The sequence below is a fragment of the Gymnoscopelus microlampas genome (genome assembly GCF_963454915.1).
Source record: "Gymnoscopelus microlampas genome assembly, chromosome: 5".
Taxonomy (NCBI): domain Eukaryota; kingdom Metazoa; phylum Chordata; class Actinopteri; order Myctophiformes; family Myctophidae; genus Gymnoscopelus; species Gymnoscopelus microlampas.
In genome coordinates, this window is record NC_139942.1 from 34,648,824 (window position 1) to 34,676,540 (window position 27,717).

The window sequence follows — 27,717 nt, forward strand, 5'->3', positions numbered from 1 at the left end:
TAGCAAAAACCACGAGGGGGCCTAGTATAGAGCCCTTGGTAATCCCATCAACTAAGTATAGTATAGGGTTTAACAGAACAATTGTTTATGACAAAACATTGTGTGTATCATGTAACCTGGTTAATTTCATTGGTGTCATATTTATGTTCCTTGGAAATGTCTTAGTTTTTGAAACCTAGGCTTGAATACAGCCGTTGTCTTTTGAGGATGGAATGCACCCTAGTTCCCTCTAGTCTCGGGTGACTTTGATTCTTTTCTAGAGAGATATATAGGCGTTCTAAACTTATGATTCACATGTGTTTATACTACTTTGAGAACCGGGGAAACCAGGTGTCATTCACTTTCCCATAGAATCAATAACACCGCCACCATAGCCTGGGGGATAAACTGAAAAAGTTTTTTTCATTTACATTTTTTGAGACGTTGCTGAGGTTTACAAAAGAGTAAATATTTACCCATTTAGAAAAACAACAGAAATATAAGGTGCAGGCAAAAAAAACTTTGTGTATTTATTTCCTTGAGGTTTGCAGCTCAGAAATGCCTGCCTTTTTACTTTGGTGTGTGCATTTGGAGATGTGTGATACTGATACATAATGTGTAAGTTGGGTGTATCTGTGTGCATGCACTTGTGATTTTGTTTGGTTGTGCTCTAGTTGTAATAAACACAGCATGGCACTGCTGGCTTGTCTTCCCAGAGTATCTTTGGTCTCTCTCTCTCTCTCTCTCTCTCTCTCTCTCTCTCTCTCTCCCCCACCCCCTCTCTTCCTCCTTTTCTTTTTCACTCTGCGAGGGTGAACGTGGGCGGCTGTACAGAGCATGACAGCAGTGCTGTGTTGAATGTAGACTAGAGATGAGGAATAGACATGCAGTGTTAAAGGAAACACTGAGACAGTCGACACCGTGGTATCTTAAAGTGTCTTCCTGTGTACTTGAGTGTACAAGGTGATGACCAATCAAAAATGCTCCGCCACATTGTTATAAAAATGTATCGTATCATCACCATTTGAACAAAAGTGACACTCACTGAGCAATGGCAAATGGAAGCCATAAGAGATGAATTTGCTAAATGATCATCAGTAACTGATGTCCTTGGTTGCACAAGTGACACTATCCATCATATGTTTTTTTGTCCCCCAGTACTTGAATGCATAGTGTTATGAAATTTACAGAAGAATGACAAGATCTACTGCTTCCATTTTTGTGCATGCATGGCCTAAGAATGTGTGTCACATTATGCCTGCATTTCTATGGGAGCTTGATTTTATGCAAGCATCCCTGTTCGTCCTGCTGTGCCTCTACACAACAGGGGACTAGGCAATAGTGACACTGATGAGAGCTACATCAGCCTCCAGTCGTGTGTGCGTGTGCCTGTCTGTGCATGTGCATTAATGTGGGTTTGCCTGTGTGTCACACACCCTCTTGACAGAGTTCTGGCATTGATGAATGCAGTGGCAGCCAACCTCAGCTGAAGTTTAGTTCTGTGTGTGTCACACCCACACATATATACACATCCCATACAAAATATTTGATTGATAGTTTTTCACTGCTTGATACATTCAGTGAGATATCATTTCCTGACAGACGGAAGCAATACCAGTCTGATAAATTGCCTTACTGCAGTTTAAGTTCCATTTATGATTTCTTCTTCTTCTTTTAGCTTTGTTTATCATTCCTCTTTGCCAGGCCATTAAAAATGTAACCACCTCTAAACTTAATCACACCGAACAACATACCTAAACTTATCCTAAACTTCTAAAATAATGCCTGAACTCAATGGTGTCTGGCTGTCTGGCAATGCAGAGATACCCCATAAAGAATTAACATACACATGGACATGGACAAATGTGATATATGGTGCAATGCAAATGATGTTCAGCAAGTCAACTAGATCTAGTTGAGAGCACACTTCTTGCACATGGCCCACTTTTATAAAGGACTCTTATAGTTCTATGTTGAAAATGAATGAGAAACAATGGTTTCCTGTGCTGTGCTCCACCTAAATTGACATGTTAGACATCATTATCGATGACACAAGAAGCAGAGGTAAAATAGCTAGCTTCATCTACGCCTACAGAAAGAGAACAAAGCCAGATGTGAAAACAAATTCATGAATGAACGGCTGAATGAAAAAGACAATTATGACACAAGTAATACACAAAATGGAATTTGTTTTCGATGGGTACAAGTGCTTTGGGGTTGCCTAGGCAACTGGTTGATTGCAGAGAGGATGGGCAAGTGGGCAAGTGGGCGTGGAGTCAGCAGGGTTTTGTGGGCTGGTGAGAGTGGAGGCAGGCGATTGGCGCGCAGCACATGCTGCATGGGGGTAGGGTGGGGGCGACAAGCAAGGAATCCCATGGGTGCCCTTTACAAGGTGACCACGGCCCTGGCCCTAGCCCACCTGGTGCACTAAGATCAAAGGAGAATCACAACAACATGACATGTTGACAACACACGCCTCTGCTTTTATGCTATTCCACATCTGTCAGCTGTCTGTGAAAATGCCATCGCTGTGGGACTTGAGGTAAAGGTCTTATCTTTTTTTTTTTTTTTTAATCTCCGATTGATTCTAGGGCACTACCTTTGTAGATTGTGTTTTATTTCAGTTAGCGGGGTCATGTCCCACTGAATACCACTTGGCATCTTATTTGTCAAAAGGCAGAGGTGTTAACTGGTGGCATTTAAAAAAACGTGTCTCTTATTTGTCAAAAGGTACAGGTGTTAATTGGTAGCACTTAGAAAAACAATCCTTGTCCTGCAAAATAATGGCTGTAGGCTATGTTTACAATGTTGGCCACATTTTGGCATATCACTGCACTTTCTGTCAAAAACAAATTAACAGTAATAGCCCACAGATCTGTCATATACCCCCCCCCCCTCTCTCACACACACACACACACACACACACACACACACACACACACACACACACACACACACACACACATATATATTCATGGTTAAGTGTTGTCAGACCATGTGGTACTCTATAGAATACATTAATTCTGTTATTATAGGTCAAGCATCCTGTGGTTGTAACATTTGTCCTTTCTTCCTAACCACATCATTTACCTCTAGTACTGCCGTTGGTTCCCCAAAGACTGTATGGAGGGTGGATATTTTTACTAGAAAGCACTGCATAAACCTACCTGGTCCTGTATAGACCACAAACAGTGGGTTGGGACCCATTTGTGGGTCGCAGATCCATTTTCGTGGGTCGCGAGTGAGGATCCCTTTATTTTCTGTTTCCTAAATGTTGTCATTATTTTAATATTTTCTAAAGATTTCCACAAAAGTTCACACATTTTCCAAAAATAATTTCATGAATAATATAAAAATAATCATGGCATTCTCTAAATTAGAAAAGATATGTTTAAGAAATAGCGAAAATAGCAGATCTGCTTGTAGATCTGCTATTTTCACTAGTTTGGGTCCCTGGCAAACATCTGATTTCTCTTTTGGGTCTTGAGCTAAAACGTTTGGGAACCACTGCGATAGACGGGTCAAACATAAACACTGGAGGTGGGCTTTGATTCATGCAGCCTAATTGGTATTCCATGCATGCACGGAAATAATGCTGAGTGTATGTATGGCAGTGTCTGGTGTCGTTTATTCCGAGTCATATATCGCTTCCGGCCAGGTAGTTTGCATCGAGACCATCTTAGATGGCTAATTATTCATAGTGAAATTTCACTGCTCTGCCTCATTTTACCCCTTAACCAGTCACCTCAGCCATTTTGTTTTTACCTAGTGAGTGAGAGGCTGAGAGGCTGGCCAATCTACTGTGCGAGAATCCACTGAGGATGCGGAGAGCGTGGGCTACTACTCTACTGATCAGCTTCTTATGTAATCTCTGTCTTTTAACCTCACAGGCTACACTCATCCGTCCACTGTGAGCACAAGCAGGCAGGCTTTAGTGTCAGTGTTATGTAGTGTGGCTATGGAGCCAATTAAGGTAAATCAAGCTATTTTAGCAAGGAAATAATATTGTTGTATTGTCATATTAGAAAATGTGCATACTCAACTGTATGTTACCTTGTAATATTTAGATTTTTATACTGAAGCCTAGGTTTGATTGTGATATATATACAAATATGTTCATCATATTCATCAGTGTGTACATTTGATTTCAGTTCACTATGTGCAGTAAATCTGGTGTTTGGCAATGCATAATACGAACCACACCTGGAGCCTGGCCTATTATTTCAAATAACAGCTAATAATAAAGTCTGCAACATTGACTGAAAAACTAGAGGGAAAATGTATTTTTTCCCCCAGTTTATCCCTCTTGTTGAAAAAAAAAACATTTTTATGTAGCAACAGTGACACCCTCTGGTGATAATGTACCACCACATACACACTTTCAAAGAAGTCCTGATGGTTATGACCTCTGTTTTGAAGCCCCTGTGCCATTTCTAAAGGCTGCTTTCATTCGGAGGAAGAGTGGAGTAGATGCATAACATCACACAGGGGAGACACAAAGACCGTCACTGCACCAAATGGTGTTACCCATTAGCAAACAGAGATGCAGAAATAGAAGACGTCTGTTGTGTCGTGCTCATCTCCGTGCCGTACGTGGGCAGAGCTTATGTTGGGATTTAGCTGAATATCTTCCATTTATTGTGTTAAGGCAGAGCTCAATTGTTGGCTGAAGTCAGATTAGCGATTTGTTTACCCTCTGCAGCTGTCCCACCTCCAGGGGCTTCTCACAGTTTGCCACTTTCAACCTGGCGTGCCTATTTTGGGCATGTCGGTGTAAGCGAAAATTTGCATTACATTATCTATGGATCTAGCAGTCTATCCAACACAAAAAAGACGTGATGTGTCACAGTAACACTGTGTCCTCCTTATCAACTTGTCATTTCTTATGAGTAGTGAGTTACGTGTTTCTTATTGGTGAAAAGGGTGCAAACAAAATCAGCGTTGCTAAACTATTGTTTTATCTGGATAGAGACAAAAATACAAAGGAAGAAGACCTTTGAAGGTGTTGCTTTGATGTGAAATAACAACAGTTTATTGGGATACAACAAAGTGTTTCAATACCAGCATGCTAGAATAGCATGTAGAATAACCTTCTCTTGGTGTTGTTTCAGTGAATGAAGCCAGTAGGTAAGAAACTTTACATTTTACAGTTGTTACCTAGTCGGACCTTACATATGCAGTCTGAGGGCAGTGTCTCAGAGGCGCAATGAATATCTGAAGGATCCTTCCCAAGGTGATTGTGATGGAGGCTGTAAAATGGTAGATGCCTTTGTAATGCTCACAGCCTTCACAAATACGGGTGACAAGGGTTTTGAGGTGTCGGCGCAGCAGTGTGCATCTAAAGGAGCTTTCTAATGGTGTGATGAGTCAACACTTCTCATCGGTAGGAGACGTTGAGTCACCTGCAAAACCTAGAGATTGAACTGCTCTGCACTTGAGGACTGAATAATTGGCCATCATTCTCCCGTCTGTCTTTATTCTTATAATGATGAGGTGAGTCTGATCACTTTGGATGTCATGGATTTGGACCTTGTGTTAGCATTATGTTATCTCTGCAGTTTTGAATTGTATAGAATGGGACTCGGTCTATCTTTTTGGATTTTTATTTATGTTCTTTGCATTCACAACTGCAACTGGGAAAAAAATGTTTAACTTTAAAAGGAAAAGCTGGCACTGTTTAGAGTGAATCTTGAGAATGTTTGTTTGTTATGAAATGTTATGAAACATGTCCTTACCTTTCTTTTACTTGGGAAGTTCATTTGCTGAGGAACTAGAGTATGATCAACATTCAGACTAAAATAAACGTGGCTTGTTTATTTCTTCCTTTCTTAAAATTGTTTCCCATCATTCACATGCAATATCCGATGTCATAATTTATGGTGAATCATGAAAGGACATTTTCTGTACCATCATACTTTGTACTAGTACATTATCTGCCAAGGAGCTTACCAGCAACACCTGGCAATCCTTACTTAGTTTAATTACATTCACTTATCAGAATGAAATGAAGTTTGATTACACCTGCACAGATATAATTGCTAGCACAAAATAGCTGATGTCAGTTGTCATTAATGCAAGATTACAGTAATGATATCCCCTGAATTATGTCTTTTTACATTCAAGGGGTAGCTTCCTTGAATATAAAAAAGCTTGCAGTTTGATCCTGAACAAATCTTGAATGAAATTTGCACTGTGATGAAGATGTGGCAAACCCAGTGCATCTACACTTGCCTTTGGTTGCAACTTGCATCACAGATTTTTGGACCTCTTTGTAGCACAGTACTGTGGAAAGGGAACAGATTACCAGCTGGTTTTGACTACTGCTACTTCAGCTGAGATCCATTCCTTTTTGATTATGCTCAGTTCCTGTCAGCTCTTTCTCTGAAACTTCAAAGACAGTGCTCCATGTTTTGACTCTGCCTGGGACACTACAGCGATCTCACTTGCAAAAGAGTCGCACATTTCTTTGTCTACTGCACAGAATAATATCTTCTACTTCTTGAGCTTTTAATATGACCTTGTTAGCCTTCAAATACTGAATAGTGCAGAATTTAAAGTACATTTTTGTTCAGAAACTCAATAAAAAATAAGAACTTTACAGCTGTACACAGACAGATAGAATGACGGACACACGGACGGACGGACGGACGGACAGACAGACAGACAGGGGGTAAAACATACTCTCTCGCCATGCCTTTCGGCCTGGCGGAGACAATAAGAACTTTACGTTCATAATAAAAAGTAAGACCTCCTGGATGTAAGTGCTCATAGTAGTTAGTTAGTCTATAGTAGTGCAGGTGCCAACCATGCCATAGATGAGGAGATTCATTATCAACCCTGTATGAAACACTGTATTCGACTAGAGGACAGGGGTTAGGCCTTGGGTGAGGAGGGGGGCCTGGCGAGGTCATGGGCTGGTCTGCAGCTGTCACTGTGATGAGGCGTGACACTGCCATTGCCACTGTGCTCATCTCATTGGCATGCAGCCTCTAGGCATCCACCACAGAGGCACAGCCGCACAGCCAAAGGGCCTATCAGTCACAAAAAGTAACAGCAAGCCATGGCAGGCAGCCTTTGCCCCTCTACCCACCCACCCGCTGACTCATCTCGACACCAAACACGGGGAGCTGGCACCATCACACAAGATAAAACTGCGGCAGCCACCCCAGAATTATGCATCACGCCTTGGAGTAAGTGCAGAGAGTAATACCTCCCTGCACCTTTTTCTCTCTCTCCGAACCAGTACTCACACCTGTCTATTTCCTGCCATGTGCCCAGAAATAGCTGGCTGCAGCAGCGTGGTTCCTTCAAGGCCATGTGACCACAGAATGTGCACCTATGGAGATGCCTGAGCAAAAATAGCAACACCATCATCCTCCCCATCATCCCAGTGTTGCAGAGCCGGCAGTGAGGGTGGTGGAGGCTTCCCTTCAGTTACGTTTGCCTTGGAACATCTGCAGTTATTTATCACACGAGATTACATAACCAAGAATCGCATTATAGAATCTCCCCCCCCCACCAGAAGGTGTGGGCACAAATTGTTTGAGATGAAGCTGGTGCATGAGAGCTAGTAGTTATTCAGGCCTTCCCCTCTCCTGGGGTGTTGCTGATGCAGCAAGCAAGGAGGGGGGGGGGCTCCGAATATGGTGGGTGGGATGGGTTTCCTGATAGATCTTATGTTTCATCTCAATTGCTAGGGGTTGTTTTCTCGTAGTCCAACTACGGTTTTCAGCTCATTAGCCTTCCTCTCTCCAGATTGCCCCAGGGAAGATGGGACGTTGTTTATTGTGTGTGTGTGTGTGTGTGTGTGTGTGTGTGTGTGTGTGTGTGTGTGTGTCCTGTGTGAGTAGATGTACTTGTGACACTTCAAATCCCAACAAGGCATTATGGGTAGACTGAGTGATTTAGTACGTGCTTGCCATACGAAATCTCCAGCATCCCTATGTATTCAAGGGGCCCATGATTGAGGAAATGTGTATGTTGGAGGATGTAAATTATGATCTTCAGTTCAGCCTGTTCCCCATTCATTGCAATTTGAATCTAATTGTCTTTGCTGTCAATCATCTCCAATAGCACAACATAGCCTAAAAAATCAGTGATTTTCTGTCTCACTGTTGCACAGAAGTATTAAGTTTCATCATCAGTAAACTACAGAGCAGGTTATTGCATCATTCCCCCGGCACTTCCCACGGTGGCTCCAAAGACGCATCTGTGCATCTACAGTACATCAGCTCCCTGTCAGTATATTCTCCATGGAGCTGCACAAGGTATTGCATAACTCTCTTTGATACAGTTTGTGTGTGCTCCCATTAAATTGAGTAGATCTTGACAAACACACCCCTCCCTGAGGGAGGTCTGCCTCCTATCTAATAAAGATTGTGACTAGTCCTCAGTATTGCACACCACACGCTACTTTCAAAATGTAGCTAGCTAAATAAGCGACTTTGTACATAATGCGGTTGTTAATGTGGTTGAGGACATGTCATGTAAAAAAAAAGAAGAAAACAATTTAATAAAACATACCACTGTGTAATAGCTATTTAGCTGGAGATGGAGAATTCTCTCAGACGTGATGGAGGAACTGCACTCAAAACTATTTTTATGTTGATGCGCCACTGAAAATGTCAAGTTACCCAGCTACTTGGTGGGAAAAAAATTGCATAACTACTTGAAAGCTACATCATTCTGAGTAGTAAAACTACCCACAAATTAGCTTATTATAGGCACGCTACTCACATCCATGAAGCTACTGCCCAATACTGCAGTTAACTTGTGTGTAGTTAAGAACAGGTGATGTGTCTTGGGTTGATGTATGTAGCATTTCTCCGGAAACAGTGAAGCAATTCATTGATTTTGTGATAATTGTTTGATGCCAAAGGCTGATAAGGAATTTCATCTTTGTGACCAACGTCAGGTTGCATATAAAGTGAATTCCTTGGCTCAGTAGTGTTCTCATGATAGACGGTTTATTCCTCACAGCATTTTCCTTCTCATGTTATCAAGTAAATTAGATATGATAAAAAATGTTCAGACATTTATTTATTTGTAGCCTTGTAGCCTTGGGTGCCTGGACCGCCATGCCGCGGCCCAGGCCTGATGTCCAAGCCTTAAATTCACCTTTATCTTTAAATTCACTGTGGCCACACACATGCAATATTGTTTCGTTCTTCAGGTGTCTGTGTGGAAGCCTGTCTAAGACTGTACAGTTCAATATCAGACGGGGCAGACTGTGGATTCAGCAGATTGTCCTGTCATGTTTCGCCCGTGGAGAATAGGGTGGTGGTATTGTTTTTTACCGGCATCAAAATTGCTGATCTCACTGATAAGTAAGGTTCTGAAAATAGTAACGCAGTACATTATGGAATATTGAGCAGTTATTCAGTTCTTTCATGTACTGTACTGTACTGTATATCGTTATGTTAGGCAGAAACCATATACTGTATCTCCATATTTCATCTTTTTATGTTTTTCCATTAACTAGACTGGTGCCCTTTGGGCTCCGACCAACTAGGGGGGTACCTGTTGTACCTGTAGATAAAAGTGGTTTGTGGTTTTTCGCTTGCCACCAGACACAATACAATCTGGGACATGCACGGCAAGTTTGAAGTTGTTCGATCAGAGTTATGCCTGGGAGCTTGTAGATCTGCTATTTTTGAAAAAGCGTTTAAGTCTGTGTATTGTATAAATATTTAACCAATGAAAAGTTTATAAGAGCTTGTGACTAAGTAATAGCCACATTAGGTCCATTGGAACACTGGTTCTTTTTCCCATTTCCTGAAAAGAGTTTTGGACTTACAAGGTTTCCACCCAACAGCAACGATTTGTATGTCAGGAAACAATCTTGAAGAGGTTAGTCCATCTCACTCGCATCATTTTATGACTCTGTTTGCATTATTAGAAAGACTATCCAACAAACCTCCATAAGCCAAGTGAGTAGAAATTCTAATTTGGGTGCCATCACTCTTCAAAATAATATTATTCTGGTTATCCAGCACAGCATGCAGAGCTTGACTGGTACTGCATTGCATGTTGTGTTGTACAGGACTGAGGCGATACAAAATGATGAAATGTTTCATTCTCAAAGGGGCCTGGCGAGAACAAGATGACATATCTCATTATGTTAAGGGCACCAAAAAGATTCATCATGAGTATGGAAGGCATTTGTTCTGTGATATGTACTGTAGACGGTAATAAATGGAATTGTCATAAACTTTGCTGAATACAGGTGTTTGTTGCAGCAGCCTCTGAGACACCAATGCCTTTCAACCAGGCAGCCTATTGTGTTGTAATGACTGGTGGGTTGAAGATGGAAAGGAAGTGCCATGACAATGATGTTATGTGGAAACAGGTTTATTTGTAGCCAAAATGCTCTAATAAACGAGGTGGGGGGTGCGGTCCCAAGAGCCATCGCTAGCGCCCATGGTTTCCGTAGCCATTAACACAAATATAAAGTACATGATGAATAGCCTAAATAAAACACATAACACATTAACCACAATGAACCCATAACCCATTTCCAAACATCTCTTGTCCAATGGCACTCCCAAGGATGTTTTGCTGGCTGAGCTGGAATTAAAGCCTAATTTATACTTCATCACACAGCGGTGTGCACTGTGCAGTGTGAATAATGGCTGATTGTCAAGCTAGCAACATGATCAATTATTTATGGCGAGTGACACCGTCATATGACAAAGTATAAATGTAGGCTTACGGCCTCTGTCTCTCTGCATGGATATGTTCTCATCCTTGGTACCGATTGCGTTTTTGATAGAAGCACCGACATTTCAATGTAAATTATTTAGTAATGATTCAATTTCATGGTAAAGCCCCCTTAAGATGCCTTGAAGAGATTTGATTTCAAGGCAGTGCAGCCAGTATTGGCTTTTGAGAAATGTATTTGTATTTTTGCAAAGCTGTCCTCTCATCTTCCTTGCCCATCACTCACTCTGAGCTGTGGAAGCTTATAGTAAAGCCTGATTCATACATCGTCACACGACGGTGTCGTGCGTCAACAAAAGCCGACCTGCAAACTCACAATGCGTCGCGGATGCAACACATTGAAAGCTTGTCAGTCAGCTATTTTTGGCGCACGACACCGTCTTATGTCGGAGCATTGATTAGGCATAACTCTCTTAACACGGTTGCCCTCTTATTGAATACTGCTAAGTCATGAGGCAAATTGTAATTGGCAATCACCTGTGGAATAAATAAATATATAAATAAAGCGGAACTAAATATTGAAGTTGGCCTATTACTGCCTATTAAAATTTGTAATCGGTCATAGATATGGCATTTAAACAACCAGCAGAGCGAGAAATTCTGTAATTCCACCTGGAATACAGCATTCAATGTGCACCCCTGCCACCAGTGGAAAACCAATTTACATATTCATACTGGTGTATATAGGAATTGTGCTAGCCTATATTTACGTTGGGAACATTGCATTTGCATGCTTCTATTCATGAACTATGGTCTAAAACCACATCAACCTGGTAAACCGCACCAATGTGGAACTGCTGTATTATGATCCTGATGAGCGTCCACTATGGACGTGGGCTTGAATGATGGTACAGTATTCCTCCTGACTCCTGCCACGGGACATAAATGCTCTTGTCAGCTCCATAATGAAGCTCCAAGCTTATTGTCTTAGCACACGTGGGCAGCAGAGGAATGGAGACAAAAAGGCATGGGAAATTACACGGGAGCTTGTGCCCGAATGCGTTGCTATTCTTGGCACTCTTTTGAGGCTGCGTGGAATGGAAAACCTTGAAAGGGAGAAGTGAAGAAGCCAGTGCACTCACTGGACCTTCTATATAGGCATGGATCATCATGGCTAAGAAAGAGATTTCAGCATAGATGCCATGTTTGAGGCTGTTTTCAATGAAAAGGAACCACAGGTCTGAGTGCTGTCATAACTGTCAGTTCTGGTGACATCACAGACAGGCATTTTAAAGGTCTAAAAATGGTTCATATACAGCAAAAACCTTACTGTGTACTATAAGATATACAGTACAGTATATTGGTCTTTGGGAAGAGCAATAAGGACATCTTGTTGACAAATGGAGCTAGTTCCCGAGGCCACTTTGGTGTATACACAGCGGGGGATACAGCATGTCACTGTCACGGTTTCAGAGACCAATGTTATGAATGACGCCCCCATGTCCTTCAGAGAGCAGCCTGGTGGTGAGATGTAAGAAAGTAGTAAACACATAGCCAGATGGTAAATGACAGATTATATTTTGCCTTGGGGGGCAAGATGATTTTAAAAAAAAGTAAAAACATATAGAAAAAGATGCAGGAACCGTAATTGCTTCAGGTCTGTGGATAGTAGTGAGCCAGTAGGCTGGATCTGAAGCTATAATATATTTATTTATTTTTTTCCTCAAAGCTCTTCTCCCTTAAGATCTGCTATTTCTACTGAATATTCACCCCTAGAATAGGGACACAAGTTCAAGTGGTTGAAAAAAAAAAAAAAGCCAGAAAAAGCCACCAAAAAAAGCAAATGGTAAGCAATTTTCCAAATTTCCATTCACTTTTTGTTTTTCTTTTTACACAGGTTCATGTTGTCACTTATAGCCTTCTACAACAGCTTACATCAGTTCTGTCACACAAATGTTGGGCGATGAGAGAGTGCAGACTAGCCGACATCAACTCGGGACTCGTGGATCGCTGACCCTAGTCTTTCCCTATTTGAATTGCTGAGTTCTAATGTTTTCCCACAGTGTGACATATGAGCAAAATGGCTGCAGTGTTAACATGGTTTAGTGCAGTGGTTCTCAAAGTGGGGTCCTTGGGGTTTCAGGGGGTCCCCAGCAAAGGTTTATATAGCATCACAATCATTTCAACCTCTTCATCCATTATACAGTATGTTGGCTATTCAAAAATAGCAGATCTACAAGCTTGAGCTTGTGCATCTGCTATTTTCTAAGATTTTTGAAAAATATTGAAAATGTTTGAATAATTTTAATATTTTTTTAATACAAATATTTTCTTCTGGGAGTCCCTGGCACCACAAATTGCGGCCAAATACATATTAATTTGGGGGTTGTTGACTTGAAAAAGTTTGAGAACCACTGGTCTATTGCATAGATGAGGTGGACTTCGAGCCTCCAGTCCACCTTATTACTGCCTGTAAAACTATGCCAATAAGTGCCACTTCCTCCCACCCTCTCTAGCCAGGCATCTACTACAGACCAGTATGCTCTCTGGTTTCCGCTACTCTTTCAACATTTCTTGACATTTCAACCACCCTCTTCTGTTATGGTCCTAAATGTTTTCCATAGCCAAATAAACACAATATTTTGCAGAAGCTGACAAAATTGGCCAATATGTTTTTCCATACTGCACAATAATCAAATAGTAACTGTAATGGTGGAGTGTGGAGGTGAGTGTGGAGGATTGAAACTGGGCACAGAACTAACACACACACACACGCGCGAGCACACACAGTCTCCCTGTCTCACTTAGTCATTATTTTCAAACATGCTCTTTCTCTATCTTACGCACACGCTGTAGAAATGCGCGCACTCGCTCACAAACTCCCAAGTTCACGCAAACGCCCAAGTTTCCAAGACACAAGTGTCTGCACCCCCCCCCCCCCACACACACACACACACTCCAACAGCCTCCCACAGACATCCTCAAACCTATCATTTTCTCGCTGCAGTGGAGGAATGGTGACGTATGCTCGTCGCTAGCACAGCTGAATTTTAAAAAGCTCCACACACCCACGCTCAATACCACTACTGCAAGCACAATTATCATAAACTTGATGGTCTCTCTGTAGCCATTCTGCTGTGTGTCTGTGTTTATAATTCTTCTGGCTTATGCATGTGAAGGCATTGGTTCTCTGTAAACGTGGAATGGGAAGAATTCTGATAGGCATACAACCACAAGGTTGAATTCTTATTATTTTTGAAATGTGCAGTTCACTGTGCAATCACCTACCCTCCTCCGCAGTTATTATCTTAAGATTGAGTATTTGTTTACCCAAAATGTATCTTGGCTGATCATTGTTGCATGTGTAGGTGTGTGAAGTGGGTGCACAGAATAGGAAGCTTTATTGTGCATATGTTTGCAGATTTTGTGTGTGTGTGCGTGCTTATGTGAGTGTGCATGCAATGTATTCTTGTAAATGTATTTTTGTACATTTTCAGTCAGTCTGTGCATATGAGGGCGTGTGCTTGCACATATTGCCTTGGGTGTGATTGCTGATTAGAACAGCTGTGGTTCTTAATTTCCCCTCAGGGATTAATAAAGTATTTCTATTCTAAGTATTTCTATTCTATGTTTGAATGCATCTGTGAAGGCAGTGGCTCGGGAGGTAGAGCTGGGAATCGGAGGGTTCCCAGTTCAATCCCTGGCTCCTCCTGGCATAGTGTCGAAGTGTCCTTCTAGAGCAGGGGCCTTCAACAGGGGGTCCTCAAAATTACTACAGGCTAAATCTACAGGGGGACCCCCTGTAGTAAATCTGAGGAACCCCTAGGGGTCCCGGACAAATCTTTGTGTGGTGGGGAACATTAGCCGAAAATAGCAGATCTACAAGCTCACAACGCCTTGCGCTGCAATTTTCGGAGAGTCTGTGTAGAGGGAAAAAGAGCAGACCAAGTACACAGCCAACGGTCAAGTTGACTACATATTGAGGGTTTAATGGTTAACTATATGAAAATAGACTGGAGCTTTATTGAGTACTTATTTGGGTGGCTCTTTTATCAACACATCCAGATCGTATCGGGTATTTTGATGATCCATCAGTAAATTCCCTCCCTGTGTCCCTTGCAACACAGGGGAACTGAATAATACTACCAAGGAATGGAACATTTTCTATGGAACTCTTAAAACACAATTATACAGTAATTCACAATACTATTCTGTGTTTCTATGTTCTATTTGTTTTTCTCTTCAAAGCATAGTTCCAAAGCCTTTGGAACTATGCTTTGAAGAGAAAAACAAATAGAAGGTATTGCTCTTTGTACGTTTGGTAATTTTTATTTACCTTTTTTTCAGCCCAAAAAGTGTTTGATACATCACTTAATTTTGTTAGCATTCATCATTGGACAGTTACTGTGGAGCCCAGGATCTGGTGAGGATGAACAACCAATTAACAATTTCAGCCCATTTCAAAAATGTCAGAAAATAGCTTCTCTACAAGCTTTCAACGCGTCTAAAATGTCACGTATAATGACATGCCCAAAATATGCATACCAGGTTGAAAGTGGTTAGTCATCATGCACGTTAAAGTGCTGGTATTTTTAAAAATTGGGACCAAGGACTTAATCTTGCTCATATAGGTTAATAAAATGATCGAGACGCAGTTTCTTTCTTAAAATATTTATTTTAATACTTTAATACTTATCTTAACAGGAAGAGATTCAATTAGATGTATTGTACTTCGTTGTACAATGGTGGCGTTCAAAAATAGCAAAAATAGCCGATTTACAAGCTTACGTATTGGGAGCTTGTAATTCGCCTGTTTAAAAAACAACAACTATACATTTGAAATGTGTGCTCAGTACGTTGGCTTCAAGAAGTGATAAATGCTTTATCCAAAGAGTCAATGCCCTTTGGTTCATCACTTGATGTATTTTGTCTTATCATTGTATAAAGCAATTATCTTCTTGTCTTGATTATCATACATTAGTGAGTAATACATTCTCTTCCGTTGCCTGTTCCTTCCTGTTGCCTTGATTGCCAGAAGAACCAAAGTATTTTGTGTGCGGGTATGTTACGTGAGTCTGCCCGCTTTTATTTTAGCTTTATTTAAACAGGGAAAACCCAGTGAGACCCAAGATGTAATTTGCGGTGGTGTCCTGTGTACAAGCAAATCACATAATCATGGGAATCGTAAAATCATAATTGTATACACATATCCACAGAACCATATTATAAATATAAAACAATATAAACAATGTAAAATCATCACGCACCAAAATATTGTATACATATAAGTAATAACGATTATGATAATGATTATTGCAACATTAGGCTATTGAAAATAGACACAGGCCCCTACTTCAGACTCCTTTTATCACATTTTTTTATTAGCGATTTTAGGCATTTAATTCGAGTCATTCACTTGAGTCACTTGAGTCATTCTCACACCGATTCTAACACTGTCTGGGTCAATCAGCTTTACTCATACAACAGGGACACATCATGCAATCTGCTAGACAACAGCAGCCGTGGTTGTACATAGTGACTGTGTCCTCATGCTAACCCCACAGCACAATCTGTTAAGTCTTCTGTTCAGTACGAGGCTTATCTTTGTTTATAATGTGTTACTGATTGTGTTTTTAGCTAATCTTCTCGTAAACATATTGCGTCTGTTGGGTTTGCTATTGAATTGGGTGGTTTCTCATGTGGGTATTGTTTTGTTTTTGAACATATCCATATCTAGCCTGTGGTTACTCATGGAAGATGTTAGAGAAAGTATGATAACCTGTGAAAGTGATGTGAATGTCAGGGCCCCAAGGTAAGTAGTCATCAAGATGGAAGAAACCACTCCCTTTTGAGCCACTCGCTTTCTCAAGTTTCATCCCAAGGCATAGATGTGTCTGTTCTGTTTGTGACAAGGGAACATTACATTGGGGATTGTTCTCTCCAATTCTTATGATAGATAAAACTCCCCTAGTTCCCTTATGAAAATCTTACGGAACCCCTAAGCAAATCCTTTCTAAAAAATGTCCCCTGTAATTTAGCCTTACTAGTCAGTAAGTTACAGTAAAAATGGATCCTTTCATTCGGTGAGAGTCGCAGGGATTTCACTGCCCTTCTCTGGAAGTGACATGTACATCATGTGCAATTGCCTCAGCAGAAGAAGCAAATGGGGTTGCATAACATTCGCTCTAATTGAAATCCACTAAAGCGGAGAAGGCAGAAAGATGGACAATCCAATTATGGGACTGTAATGAGTTTCTGTATAACTGTTTAAATTATACCTATGTTGAATTAAATTCTAATATTTCCTTTACAGAGCACCTATAAAGGAAATTGGTCGCGCTCAGAGTGTTTATCTAAGAGCATATAGCACCAGAGAAGTCAGAGCGCAGCGGTAACAAAAAAGTGTATTTTTCTTTACAGAGCACCAACATATTTTTGTTATTCAGAGAAGCCTTGGAGAGATGTGCTTAAAGCATCTCTGACTGGTTTTATATTGAGCTGTCTATTATGCAAGATATACAGTATTCACACATCTCACTCAGTCTCCAAATTAAATTAATATTTTGCTGTCAAAGCAGAACTTGACAATTTTGTGAAATGATTCACTTTCAATCGACAGGGAATTCATTCCTATCTATTGATGAGGACCCATGCAATTACAGGGGCATTCATTAGTGGAGTTTATAATCATGCCAGTGGTTTTCAAAACAATTTTGAGTGAGTCTGCGGAAACTATTTTGCTGCTCATCACCCCTAGAATGTGTCAAGAGAGGGAAGAGCAAGGACAAAGTCATGCCAGAGCGTTGTTGACAAAACAACAAAGCTTTAGCCTTCACAGCGTCCTCCTCGCACTCTTACGTGACTGTGACTCACACAGATCAGACTGTCCCTATCTTGACTTACAATCTCCATATTCACGCAGAGCATGAATAAGCACACGGGCACAGACTTTGAGGAACCTCAAAACATGCCAATCCAGTTTTCTGAGAAACCCTCCCAACTACCAGCAAGATAGAGTTACAAGTCTGGGACGTAAGCGACGTGTGTGCAGCATTCAGCCGTGGGACAGAGGAGTAGAGAGGGAGAGAGAGGAGGGGAGCATACAAGAGAAGCTCTGTTACCTGTTCGCTTCACTGAAATCCAAGGACTGACCGCAGCTTGGTGGACCGAACCTTCATAAAAGCAACGGGACCGTGGATTATCCCTAATCCTATCAGTGTCTGTTATGTAGGACCCTGCTGCTGACCACTCCTCCATAAGGGATTACCAAGAGGAAATGGCTCCCTGTGCCCGATGACACATGGCCCGTCCTGCTGGCTGCATCCTTCGTCTGTCCAGTAACGAAAGAGCTTTTGCCAGCGACTCCATTGTCGGGTCTCATTGGTGGACCCAGACTGGCCACAATGGGTTGCAGTTCACCACAAAACCACGGCCAGACCTTCTAAGCAATGCTGGACAGTATCAAAAGAGGACTGCTTCACACAGACCACGTCCTTCCTCAAGAGGAGAAAACAAAAAAACTTGAAGTACAGTGGTTTTAGCAGGCGGACGTTATACTGTATTTGATTTGAGTGGTCATGTTGTGAGCCATAGTGAGGTCGTTTTGTGGCCATAACTGGACTATGTTGCAGTGCTTTGGGGGCCGCAGGCGCACAAAACACCACCGTATCCAGTGGAGTGAAGAAGACAGTCTGCTGGGTGAAGAGTCACAAGTGATTCTGAATCCCTGCTTCCTAGACGCAGGTAAATATGGGGCTGACGGGATTCTCACGTTCCTTGTTGATAACATTGTGAATCGTGATAGCAGTCAAAGCGAGATCCTTTAACCCATTAAGACGGGGAACGCATCGGTGTCATTTTAAGATTTCTTTGGCTATTCAAAAATAGCAGATCTACAAGCTCATAGCGCAGCACCGAGTGCTGCTCTATGAGCTTGTAGATCTGCTTTATTTATTTTTTATCTTGGATAATTTGTGCAAATCTTTGCACATACATATTTTCAAAGCAACATTTTTTAACTCAAAGCTTTGCTTCTGGGGATTCTACAAATTTCAAGGACCCCCAAAATTATATGTATTTGGCCGCGGGCCCCCATTTCAAAATATGTTGTTCCAGGGACCCCCCAGATTTGATACCCAGCTCCCCCTGGGTTAGTGTCCAAGAGTCCTTGAGCAAGACGCTGAACCCCTAACTGCTCCAGATGAGCAGGTTGGTGCTTTTGCATGGTTTCCTTCATCGCTGGTGTGTGAAAGTGTGTGAATAAGTGTTGTGAAGGGATTTTGGATAGACACTATATAAATGCACCATTTACCGCTTGCTCTAGGTGTGCAAATCTGTATGTCAGAATGTGTACCATACCTGTAAAGCATTAACATACTTTACAGGTTGAATAATAATTGATACATTATTCTAAAGGTTGTGTTGTTTTTTTATGCATCTCAGTTACCTGGTGACAGTATGATGGAAAACATGTTCCCAAAAAAAGCATGCAAATGCATGCAATTTCCTCCTCCTTAGATGGGATCACATGGTAGAGGTCCTTCATTTGGACATGCACACTGGGACATTTTGACAGTTTGAGTGAGGTTTGACAGTTTGAGTGAGATCTATCTATTAAATTAATATGATTTATAACAATGAATTCATATTTTTCACTTAACGTATTAATCCTTCAGCCAGGGAAAACTTGTCTCAGTGCCTGAGGTGCTGAGGATATTAGGGTCTTCTCAGATGAAAACCGGTTTTGGCTAGGTGCTTTGCTTGAATAATTGAGCCTAATATTATATACTTCCTCATATGACCATGTTGTTTGTTAATACTTCACTTGAATCTGTTATTTTGGACAAGCGAGACGGTCTAACAGTGAAGAATACAATTTGGCCTTGTTGGATGGACAATAGTGGAGCACTCTATGTATGGAGAACAAAAGTAACCCTTGTTGTTCTGATAATTCCTATACTCAAAGGAGTTTACATGTAACTAAGGCTGGGCGATATGACTTCAAATCAATATCACGATAATTTCAAACTTTTGCCTCGATTACGATTAATGAACGATTAAAATAAAAAAGTGAAAATAGCACACAATGCAACACATTGAGCCTGTAGATTGGCTATTATAGCGAGTCATGTCTTGTGTAACATAGTGGACACTGAAAGAGGACTGTTCTGAAGTCCTGCAATAAAAAAGTGTTAAGAGTTATGCAGAAATTATTTGGCTGTGCCATCACACTCAGATTGACTACTTAATGTTGTACAGGATACCCTTTTGCATTTCTTGTTCATGTTCAGAATTATAGTATGGTGATGAATGTAAGGGATATTAGTTGTTCAGAGATGTATGCTCCATGAATCATGAATCTACCATTTTGTTCTCTTTCTCGCCACATGGGGGGGCAGTGCATTAGCCTAGTAGCCGTTGACATGGGTGCTGTAAAGATCAGAAAGTAAAATCTGGCTTGACCAAATTGGTCTCTGGTGTGTTATGTGGCCATTTGATTTATGACTCAGAATTCACTGACCAATTTCACTTTTGAATATTTCTCTCAAATTCTCAGAATAGCCGACTTAAATTACCTCAAAATAGGATTCTGTAATTATGCTGAGGTTATAAATGTAATTGTAGATATCTACTAGTTTGCCACATTTTGTCTCCATAATTAACAGTATTGTAAAAAGGAGAAGGAAAATCTAAATGGCCATGCTGTTCACATAATTATCCTAGTGATTTGTAACTCTTTTAGTGAAACAGTTTTGCTGTCTAAAAGTTCTGAACAGGTTGTTGTGATCTGCCTTCAGCGGACCCTGGGATTTAATCCTTTTTAAGCGCCTGCTAAATTCCGGATGAATGTGAGTGCTGAACCTGGACTCCATCATACTCTCCCTGTTCCTCTGGTGATAGATTTTTGTGTTTGGCTTTTTATTTTCCTGGCTGAAGTAGAACGTAGATGGCAGCAGCAAGGAGAAGGTGACCCTGTCAGGGCAAGAAAGAGAGCCCATGTGGACACAAAGTCCTCTTTCATGGCGATTTTTATTCAGGATCCTAAGCTTTGTCGATTAGAGCAGTGGAGGATCTGTTCACTCTTTCCTCCAGCTCATGTTCACTCTTGTCTGCTTGAGTCTCTAGGGGGGGCGGGCAGTCGTAGCTCAGGAGCTTAAGAGGGTGTGTTTAATGCCCATGGGATCCACTCCTTGTTTTCCATCTGTCCCGGGGGCTGGGAAGCAGCTGAAAAGTTCAAACAGAGACACCCTCCTCCATGCTCCACACAACGAGAGCTCCCAGATTAAGAGGTTCGTCTGCACCGCCAGCAACAAGGATCACAGTTTGTAACTTGTCAAAGAGAGCGGATGTTTCACTTTATTTTTGTATGTATTATATATGAATTGCAGTCTTCATAGGTATGGCAGACATGACCGTGTTTGTTCCAAAGCAAACACAGGGGAAACTCCTATGTTCATTTGTTTGCATGGGACAGGTAGAAAGAAAACGTGCGGAGATGGCAAGCATCATCAAAACGTCTGTGTGTGTTTGCTGAGTGAGAAGACCCAGGGGATGCAGGTGGCACGAAGGCTTTGCACAGACCTGTTTGAAGTTCTTTCTTTCTTCTTTCTCAAGCCAAAGGTGAAGGATTATGCCTGGGGTTGGAATTCAGCCTGGAAATGACGGGCTTCACGACTAGAACCAGACTGCTCCGCGAGCGTGTGACTGAACATGTACTGTACTGTACTGTGTGAATGAGTTCATGAGAGTGAAGTGCCATGCTATTACTTAGCAGTGGAATGGTGGATGCTATCCCGAGGGCTACAACTATTGGCCAGCAGCAGCAGCAGCAGGGGAAAACAGTGTACCACGTCTCCGTGGTCCTGAACGGGACACAGGGCGATGAGCTGGCGTCGGAGCTAGGGATGGGCCGCCTCGCCTGCGCCCTGGCAGACCGCCGCCAGCCGAGAGGAAAGATAGCCGAGGAGGCAATGCCTGCTGCAGAGGACAGGCCCGGGCTGAGCAGGGCACGACAGGAACTCGGCATGTGGCCCTCCCTGAGCCGTGCAGCCAGGTCTGGGAGGACACGGGAGGATGTGGTGGTGGAGGAGAATGAGGAGGAGGAGGAGGAGGAGGGGGCAAAAATGAGGTTATACCGGTTTCTCCAACAGCCTTCCAAAAACTCTTCAGAGGCAGACGGGGGCATAGCCGAGCCTGATGGAACGGCTCCTCTGGCCCAGCAGTGCTGCCCGGCATCAGGCCCCACTTCCCGCAAGGAAGGGCTCGTCATCGGCGAGCATGGCGCTGCGTTGGGACACAGCTCTCTGCCCCGAGTCGTGCTGCGCAAGCCTCGCTTGGACGAAGCGCTGCGTGGCAGGAGGGCGGTGAGCATGTATGGAGACCCCATCAGGCAGTGGCGAGGCTCACAAACTGAACAGGAGAGGCCGCCCCTCCGGAGGCCGAGGAGCGTGTGCATGCTGACAGGCCCTGTCGGAGCCCCGTTGGAGCCAGGAGCCCAGGAGGCCTCCACCCAGCAATACAGGAGCAGGAAGGCTGAGTTGAGGGCTGTGGACGGCCTTAAGCCACTGTTGCCTCAGCGGCCTGCTGTCCCTGAAGATGTGGTCCACAGGCCCCGCCAGAGGAGCTGGAAGCCCAGACCTGTCAGTATGACAGTGTTGGAGCTGCGAAAGAGGGTGTCCGAGGATGAGATGGAGAACCGTGGGGCCTGCAGGCACCCGGCTGGTGATGGAGGAGGTTTCCTCAAAGGGGGGTTCCGCTGGAGGCTCTTTGGCAAGGCATCCCCAGACAAGGACAAGGAAAGTGATGCTAACTCCATCCCCAAGCCCGGTAAATCTGATTCCCCAAAAAGGACCCTTAGCTCTTTACGGCGGAGTCTCAGTCTCCGGATCAGGAGGACTCGACCTCGGGAGAGAATCCCTGAGATGTCTGAAGGGAACTCTGAACTCTGCTCCAAGGCTAAGAACTCAGCTGAGGAGATTTCGTTACCCTCACAGCCCTTCTCATACCTTACAGGCAAAACCCTTCCACCTGCCTGTGAGCGGAGGGGCGATGGGGGCATTCAATACATTCAGTATCACAGCAGGGGGGCGGTTAAGGTTATGGAGGTGCCCCTCTGCCCACCTAAATTGTCATCCAAACTGGCACAGGAAGAGCCCAGTGTATGGCAGCTCATAGCCAGCCGTTTTAGGAGGAAAGAACAGCCGTCCGGTGGTAAAAGTGGATCCCAGCAGCCACAGAGCAGAGACACTGGCAAATCTCCCCTGGCTACGAGTAAAAAGACACAGTCAGTTGCCATAGAAACGCTTGCAGGCATTGCCTTCAACAAAGGTCAAGGTAAGCCTTGTAAGATTGATGAATTTATTTCCCAGGACTCAACAGACCATGTGTAGCCCCTCAGCCAGTCTGCCCAAACAAAAAGTGCACTTCTGGAAGCAAAACACAGAAGTGCACTTTTTAGAGGAAAGGGCAAAATTAAAAACACATGGAGGAATTGTATGTTTGGATGGCGCTCAAAAAGACGTCTGGTTTGAGAGTTTGAAAACAGCCCCTATGAACTTCTATTTTAGGAATTTATTTTTTATTTCTCTGGGGCCTTTCATTTTGAGTTGACCTTTTTTGTGCATTCACATAAATTATCTTTCATCCAAAGCTTTGGAATGAAAAATGTAATTGTTTATGAGAACTCCTTAATGTGGCTGTACGTTAGTTCTATGTGGGGTTGTTAGTATGCTACTCAGGCATAGGGATAAAGAGCCTAGTAATACTGTATTTTAGCCTCGTAGGTCAAGGCTAAAACCAGCAGCATTAAAGCAGTTGATGCTGTAATGGGGATGCGTTTGGCAGCCTAGCAGGGCTAAATTAAGAGGGCTTACATACGATAATGACGGGGACAAGAGTGAAGACTTAAGTACTGTGTTTAAAGGTTAACTGTGACAGTAGTGTGTGCGTGTTAGTTCAGTTGCCTGGAGTACAAGGCGGAGAGTAGCAAATATTTGTCGTGATCGGAATTGATAGCTCTGATTTGCCTTTTTTCTGTGAAACTGTGATTTGTAACTTTACACAAATGCCTAATGACGTTTTTCTCTCACAGTAGTAGGGTCTGTGTGTTCACACTGACATTTCAGACTCACGTGTTGGACATTTTACCTACAGTATGAAGGCGATAGCTCATGCCAACTCTAAGCATAGCCTAAAATCCTTTCTTGTATTTGTATTTTCACATGACATGTTGCCAAGGACACCAAGCCTTTTGTGTTGGAGTGGATATTTGCCCATGTGTTCCACTGCAGAGTCACTCAGTCAGGCATCAGGAATGTAGGCGTGCCGATCAGCCTGAGTAAAGCTAGGTGTTCAATGCCCAGGGCGGGCCTTGTTGCCTGTTGCTACCTGCCTAAGTGTTTGACAACCCAACTCCAAAATTAATCTGCACAGCTCAGAAGCCTAGCCCTCTGGTGCAATAGGGTTAGCATGCATGAGCGAACACACACAAACACAGTGGTACAGTTTCTGAAGGGGATGACACACATACACAATATTCCAAGTCTATAACAAGCTAAAATGACAAGTGTTGTTTTTCGATCTCGTCTTTTTTATTCTTCTTTTTTGAGAGTAGTCGACTCCCAGTAGTTCTGAGGTGTTGACTGTGTCCCCACCCCCACCTGTATGAACAAAGCCATTCCTGTCAGGTCTGTGGATAAATAGGCGATCAGTGAACCATGTGGTCAGATGTGGGCTCTTTGGGCTGGAGGAGGGGGTGGTCGGTCATGAAGCATGTGACAGTCAGCAGCACACTGCAGCCCCCAAAATACCCAAGGCTCATTCACTGCCATTAGACTACATGTTGGGAAATGATACTGCACATAGGACTACTTTTCACCCTGTAATAATTCCAAGCATAATGTGTCTGATTGGCTAGCTTGATCAGGAAGGTCAAATGACTCACTGATTCCATCCTATCTTGAGTTGTCATTAAATGTCAATAAGTCCATAATCATTAATTTGAATTTATTAATGTATTAATTTATTCTGTTATGTCACATGCAATACACTTAACTGTGAATTCCAATTTCCATTTAAATTCTCTATGACGGCCCATTTTAGTTGGAGATCATGTTAACAGAAAAAAAAAGTGTTTGCTTGTTCAACTCGCAACAGCCGGGTCCCCTTTGGGTTGAGGCAACTTCACTGCAGTTGATTGTTTACCATCGTAGCACACTTGCAAGTGAATTAGGAGAAACAGCAGTGACACAGTTTCAATGCATTTCCACTTGCTGCTAGAGAAGTGCAAGATGCTCAAGAGCGATTGAGGGAGTTAGTCTGGGGAAATGGTGGAGAACTTTGTTATTAATAATTTAATATGACAGCTTATTTGACCGTCTGCCATTGTAGATCTCGCATAGGGTGAGTTTTGTCTTAACATTGTACCACAGGGATGTGGTTCATCTTCCAGCTTCAGAGAAGGCAGGAAATACCCTGCTGCTACTCCCTTCACTGGAGAAGGTTTTCATTTTCTTTTTGACACGCAGCAAAGGCCGTCAGGATCGGGACTCGAACCCACGACACGCTGTCAGGCTACATTGTCCCCTAGGTGCCCGGACCTCTAGGCCAGCGGTCCGGGCCAGATTTTTATTTTCAAAATCAAATTTTCAAAAGCTTTGGCTTTTCATGGCGAGTACTTTTTTCAATTTTGTTTTGTTCATTGTTTGGGGTGTGAGTAAATATAAGTCAATACTGCCCTTCTTTCTCAGTGTGTTGCATGGATTTAAGGGAAGATTTCCATGGGAACTCAAGACCTCTCCAAATCCAATTTGCAAACCTTGGGTTAAATAAGAATTCAGCTTGACAGGAGTTGTCCAATATGTCTACGGATGTGATCTATACCAGAAAACAAAAGATTGAGGACCTTTAAAGTCAGATAGCCAATCCTGATTGAAATAGATTGGCTTGGTGTGAAGCAATTGTGTTTGCTGCAAATCTCCTAGACTCTAGGAGATTTCTCCTCAGGACCTAATGTAGAGAGAAAAGACATTTCCTGTTTGGGAGTTTGACAGATTGTGATAAGAGCTCTGAGTCGTTATTTCTGTAAATGGCTTCATGGAGGAGCACACATGATAGGTAGTGTGATTATGTCAAAAGACGCACACAGTGTACATGTACAGTAAGTATACCCCTGGCCAGAGAGGGAATGTCGGTGGGCAGTGAGTGGTGTGGTTTGCAAATGAGAGCTGTAAAAAATACTTATTGCTAGCTAAATTCTCACCCTGTAATTTGTTGCCGATGGGAAAGCTTGGTTAGAAAGCGTGGTCGGAGACAGACTGGGAGTTTAGACCTCAAGGTTGTCCTCTCTCATTCCACAACCGCTGCACACTCGCATGCACGTTTAATGCACACATGCTTTGACGGATATACATAAACACCACACACACACACACACACACACACACACACACACACACACACACACACACACACACACTGTTTCTGCTTTCGTTGCATTTCCCTTTCTCATGAAAATTAAGTAAGGCGGTTAATTATGCATCAGTGCTCTCAGATTTGTATCTGAATGGACGTGAGCATTGGAGTGGAAAAACATCACAAACAGGCCAGCAATACAGTTCTGCCCTCATAATGACAAAGACACTGGTGTCCTCTGTGAGCATCAGTGATGCTGGGTCTTTGTGTCCACTGGTGTTCTTCTGGGCCACAGTTTTGTGAGGATGCTCATAGTTATAGAATGATGTAACAAAACAGATGAATCCAGTTAGCATGGGCCTGAACTGTTCGTCATATTATGTCTATTCTGAGAACGGCAACTAACGTGGGGATCTCCCCGACATGAGCATTTCTTACAGAGGGTTATTTACGATTGAACTGGAAAATAGTTGCGATTGTTTCACTATTTTCATCAGAGAGGAGGCACAGTTGTTAGGCCCCATTTAGTTTTTTGTAGAAAGCTTATATTTTTCCTCTCACTCTCTTCTGTGATTTCTGTCCCTGAGAGGCAGAAGATGAGTGGATTTGTTATTGTCATAATAATGAAATGTCCTGGTACAGAGCCGCAATGCCCCGGCATTGCCCAACAACATCACAGAGTCCCATTTGTGTGATGGCCCGTGATGACCCCTAATTTCTCGCTATGACTATCTGTGGACTGGCCCCTGTGTGTGTGTGTGTGTGTGTGTGTGTGTGTGTGTGTGTGTGTGTGTGTGTGTGTGTGTGTGTGTGTGTGTGTGTGTGTGTGTGTGTGTGTGTGTGTGTGTGTGTGTGTGTGTGTGTGTGTGTGTGTGTGTGTGTGTGTGTGTGTGATAACTGAGACTGAAAGACTGAGAACAATGGTAGTTATTGTGTAGGCTCTCTGTGGTTGTTATCTATTATTCTCACTGATGGTTTATTGTTACAGGTATTATCGTTGACTAGTTTTTTTTTGCTCAGCCTTCCTGTTTGCCAAAACATTTCCGTAAAAAGAAATCTCTGAAAATGTGTTAAGAAAATAAAGCTTTGAAAAACGACAACAAGAAATGTGAGCCGCGCCAATGGCACCCCGATCTGTTGTGCTTTTATTCATTCACACTGGCAGAGGTAAGGAAAATGTGTGTCTTCACTCATGTGCCGACTTGTTGAAGTGTCAAACTGTTACTGAGAGAGCTTAGCTTAATGGCATGCTGATGGAAACCACTCTGCTGCTCTACACAGAGAATGGTGAAAGGCACTGTTGGAGATGCGCATTTATTCTGTACTCAAAATGAGAGTGGATAAGCAGCAGTCTCAGCACCGCAAGGCAGGCTTAAAGGCCTTATTGTGGAGCGTTGAATGGGGGCCGCAGGAGGACACACATTTCCTTGCCTTAAAGTTAGTGTAAGTGATATTTTTTTTACTGCGTTGCTCTGTAAGAGGCTCGCTGTGTCTGTCTGTGTAACTGTCCGAAGCTAATCTCGCTTACCGCCGGACCGATCAGCGGACGTTACGCTGCCAGTAGGCCACAGAAGTACTCCTAATTTGGAGTCCTATATTATAGATACGTCATAAATGACTGACTTAGATGACTGATATCACAGGCAGGTCACATTATGTCCAAAATCC

At 42.7% G+C, this 27,717-nt stretch overlaps 1 protein-coding gene across 5 annotated transcripts in view; it reads left to right on the forward strand.

Moving 5' to 3' along the window:
- The window catches only part of agap3 (ArfGAP with GTPase domain, ankyrin repeat and PH domain 3), a 132,315-nt gene that overhangs the window by 26,500 nt on the left and 78,098 nt on the right, over positions 1-27,717 (forward strand). Inside the window, exon 1 of one of the 5 annotated variants that reach the window (XM_084056572.1) lies at positions 17,711-18,381. The exons of 2 other annotated variants lie outside the window; for them this stretch is intronic. In XM_084056572.1, the coding sequence (XP_083912698.1) occupies positions 18,261-18,381 (121 nt within the window). In that variant the 5' untranslated portion in view covers positions 17,711-18,260. 2 more of the 5 variants (XM_084056573.1, XM_084056570.1) reach the window with 2 other exon arrangements.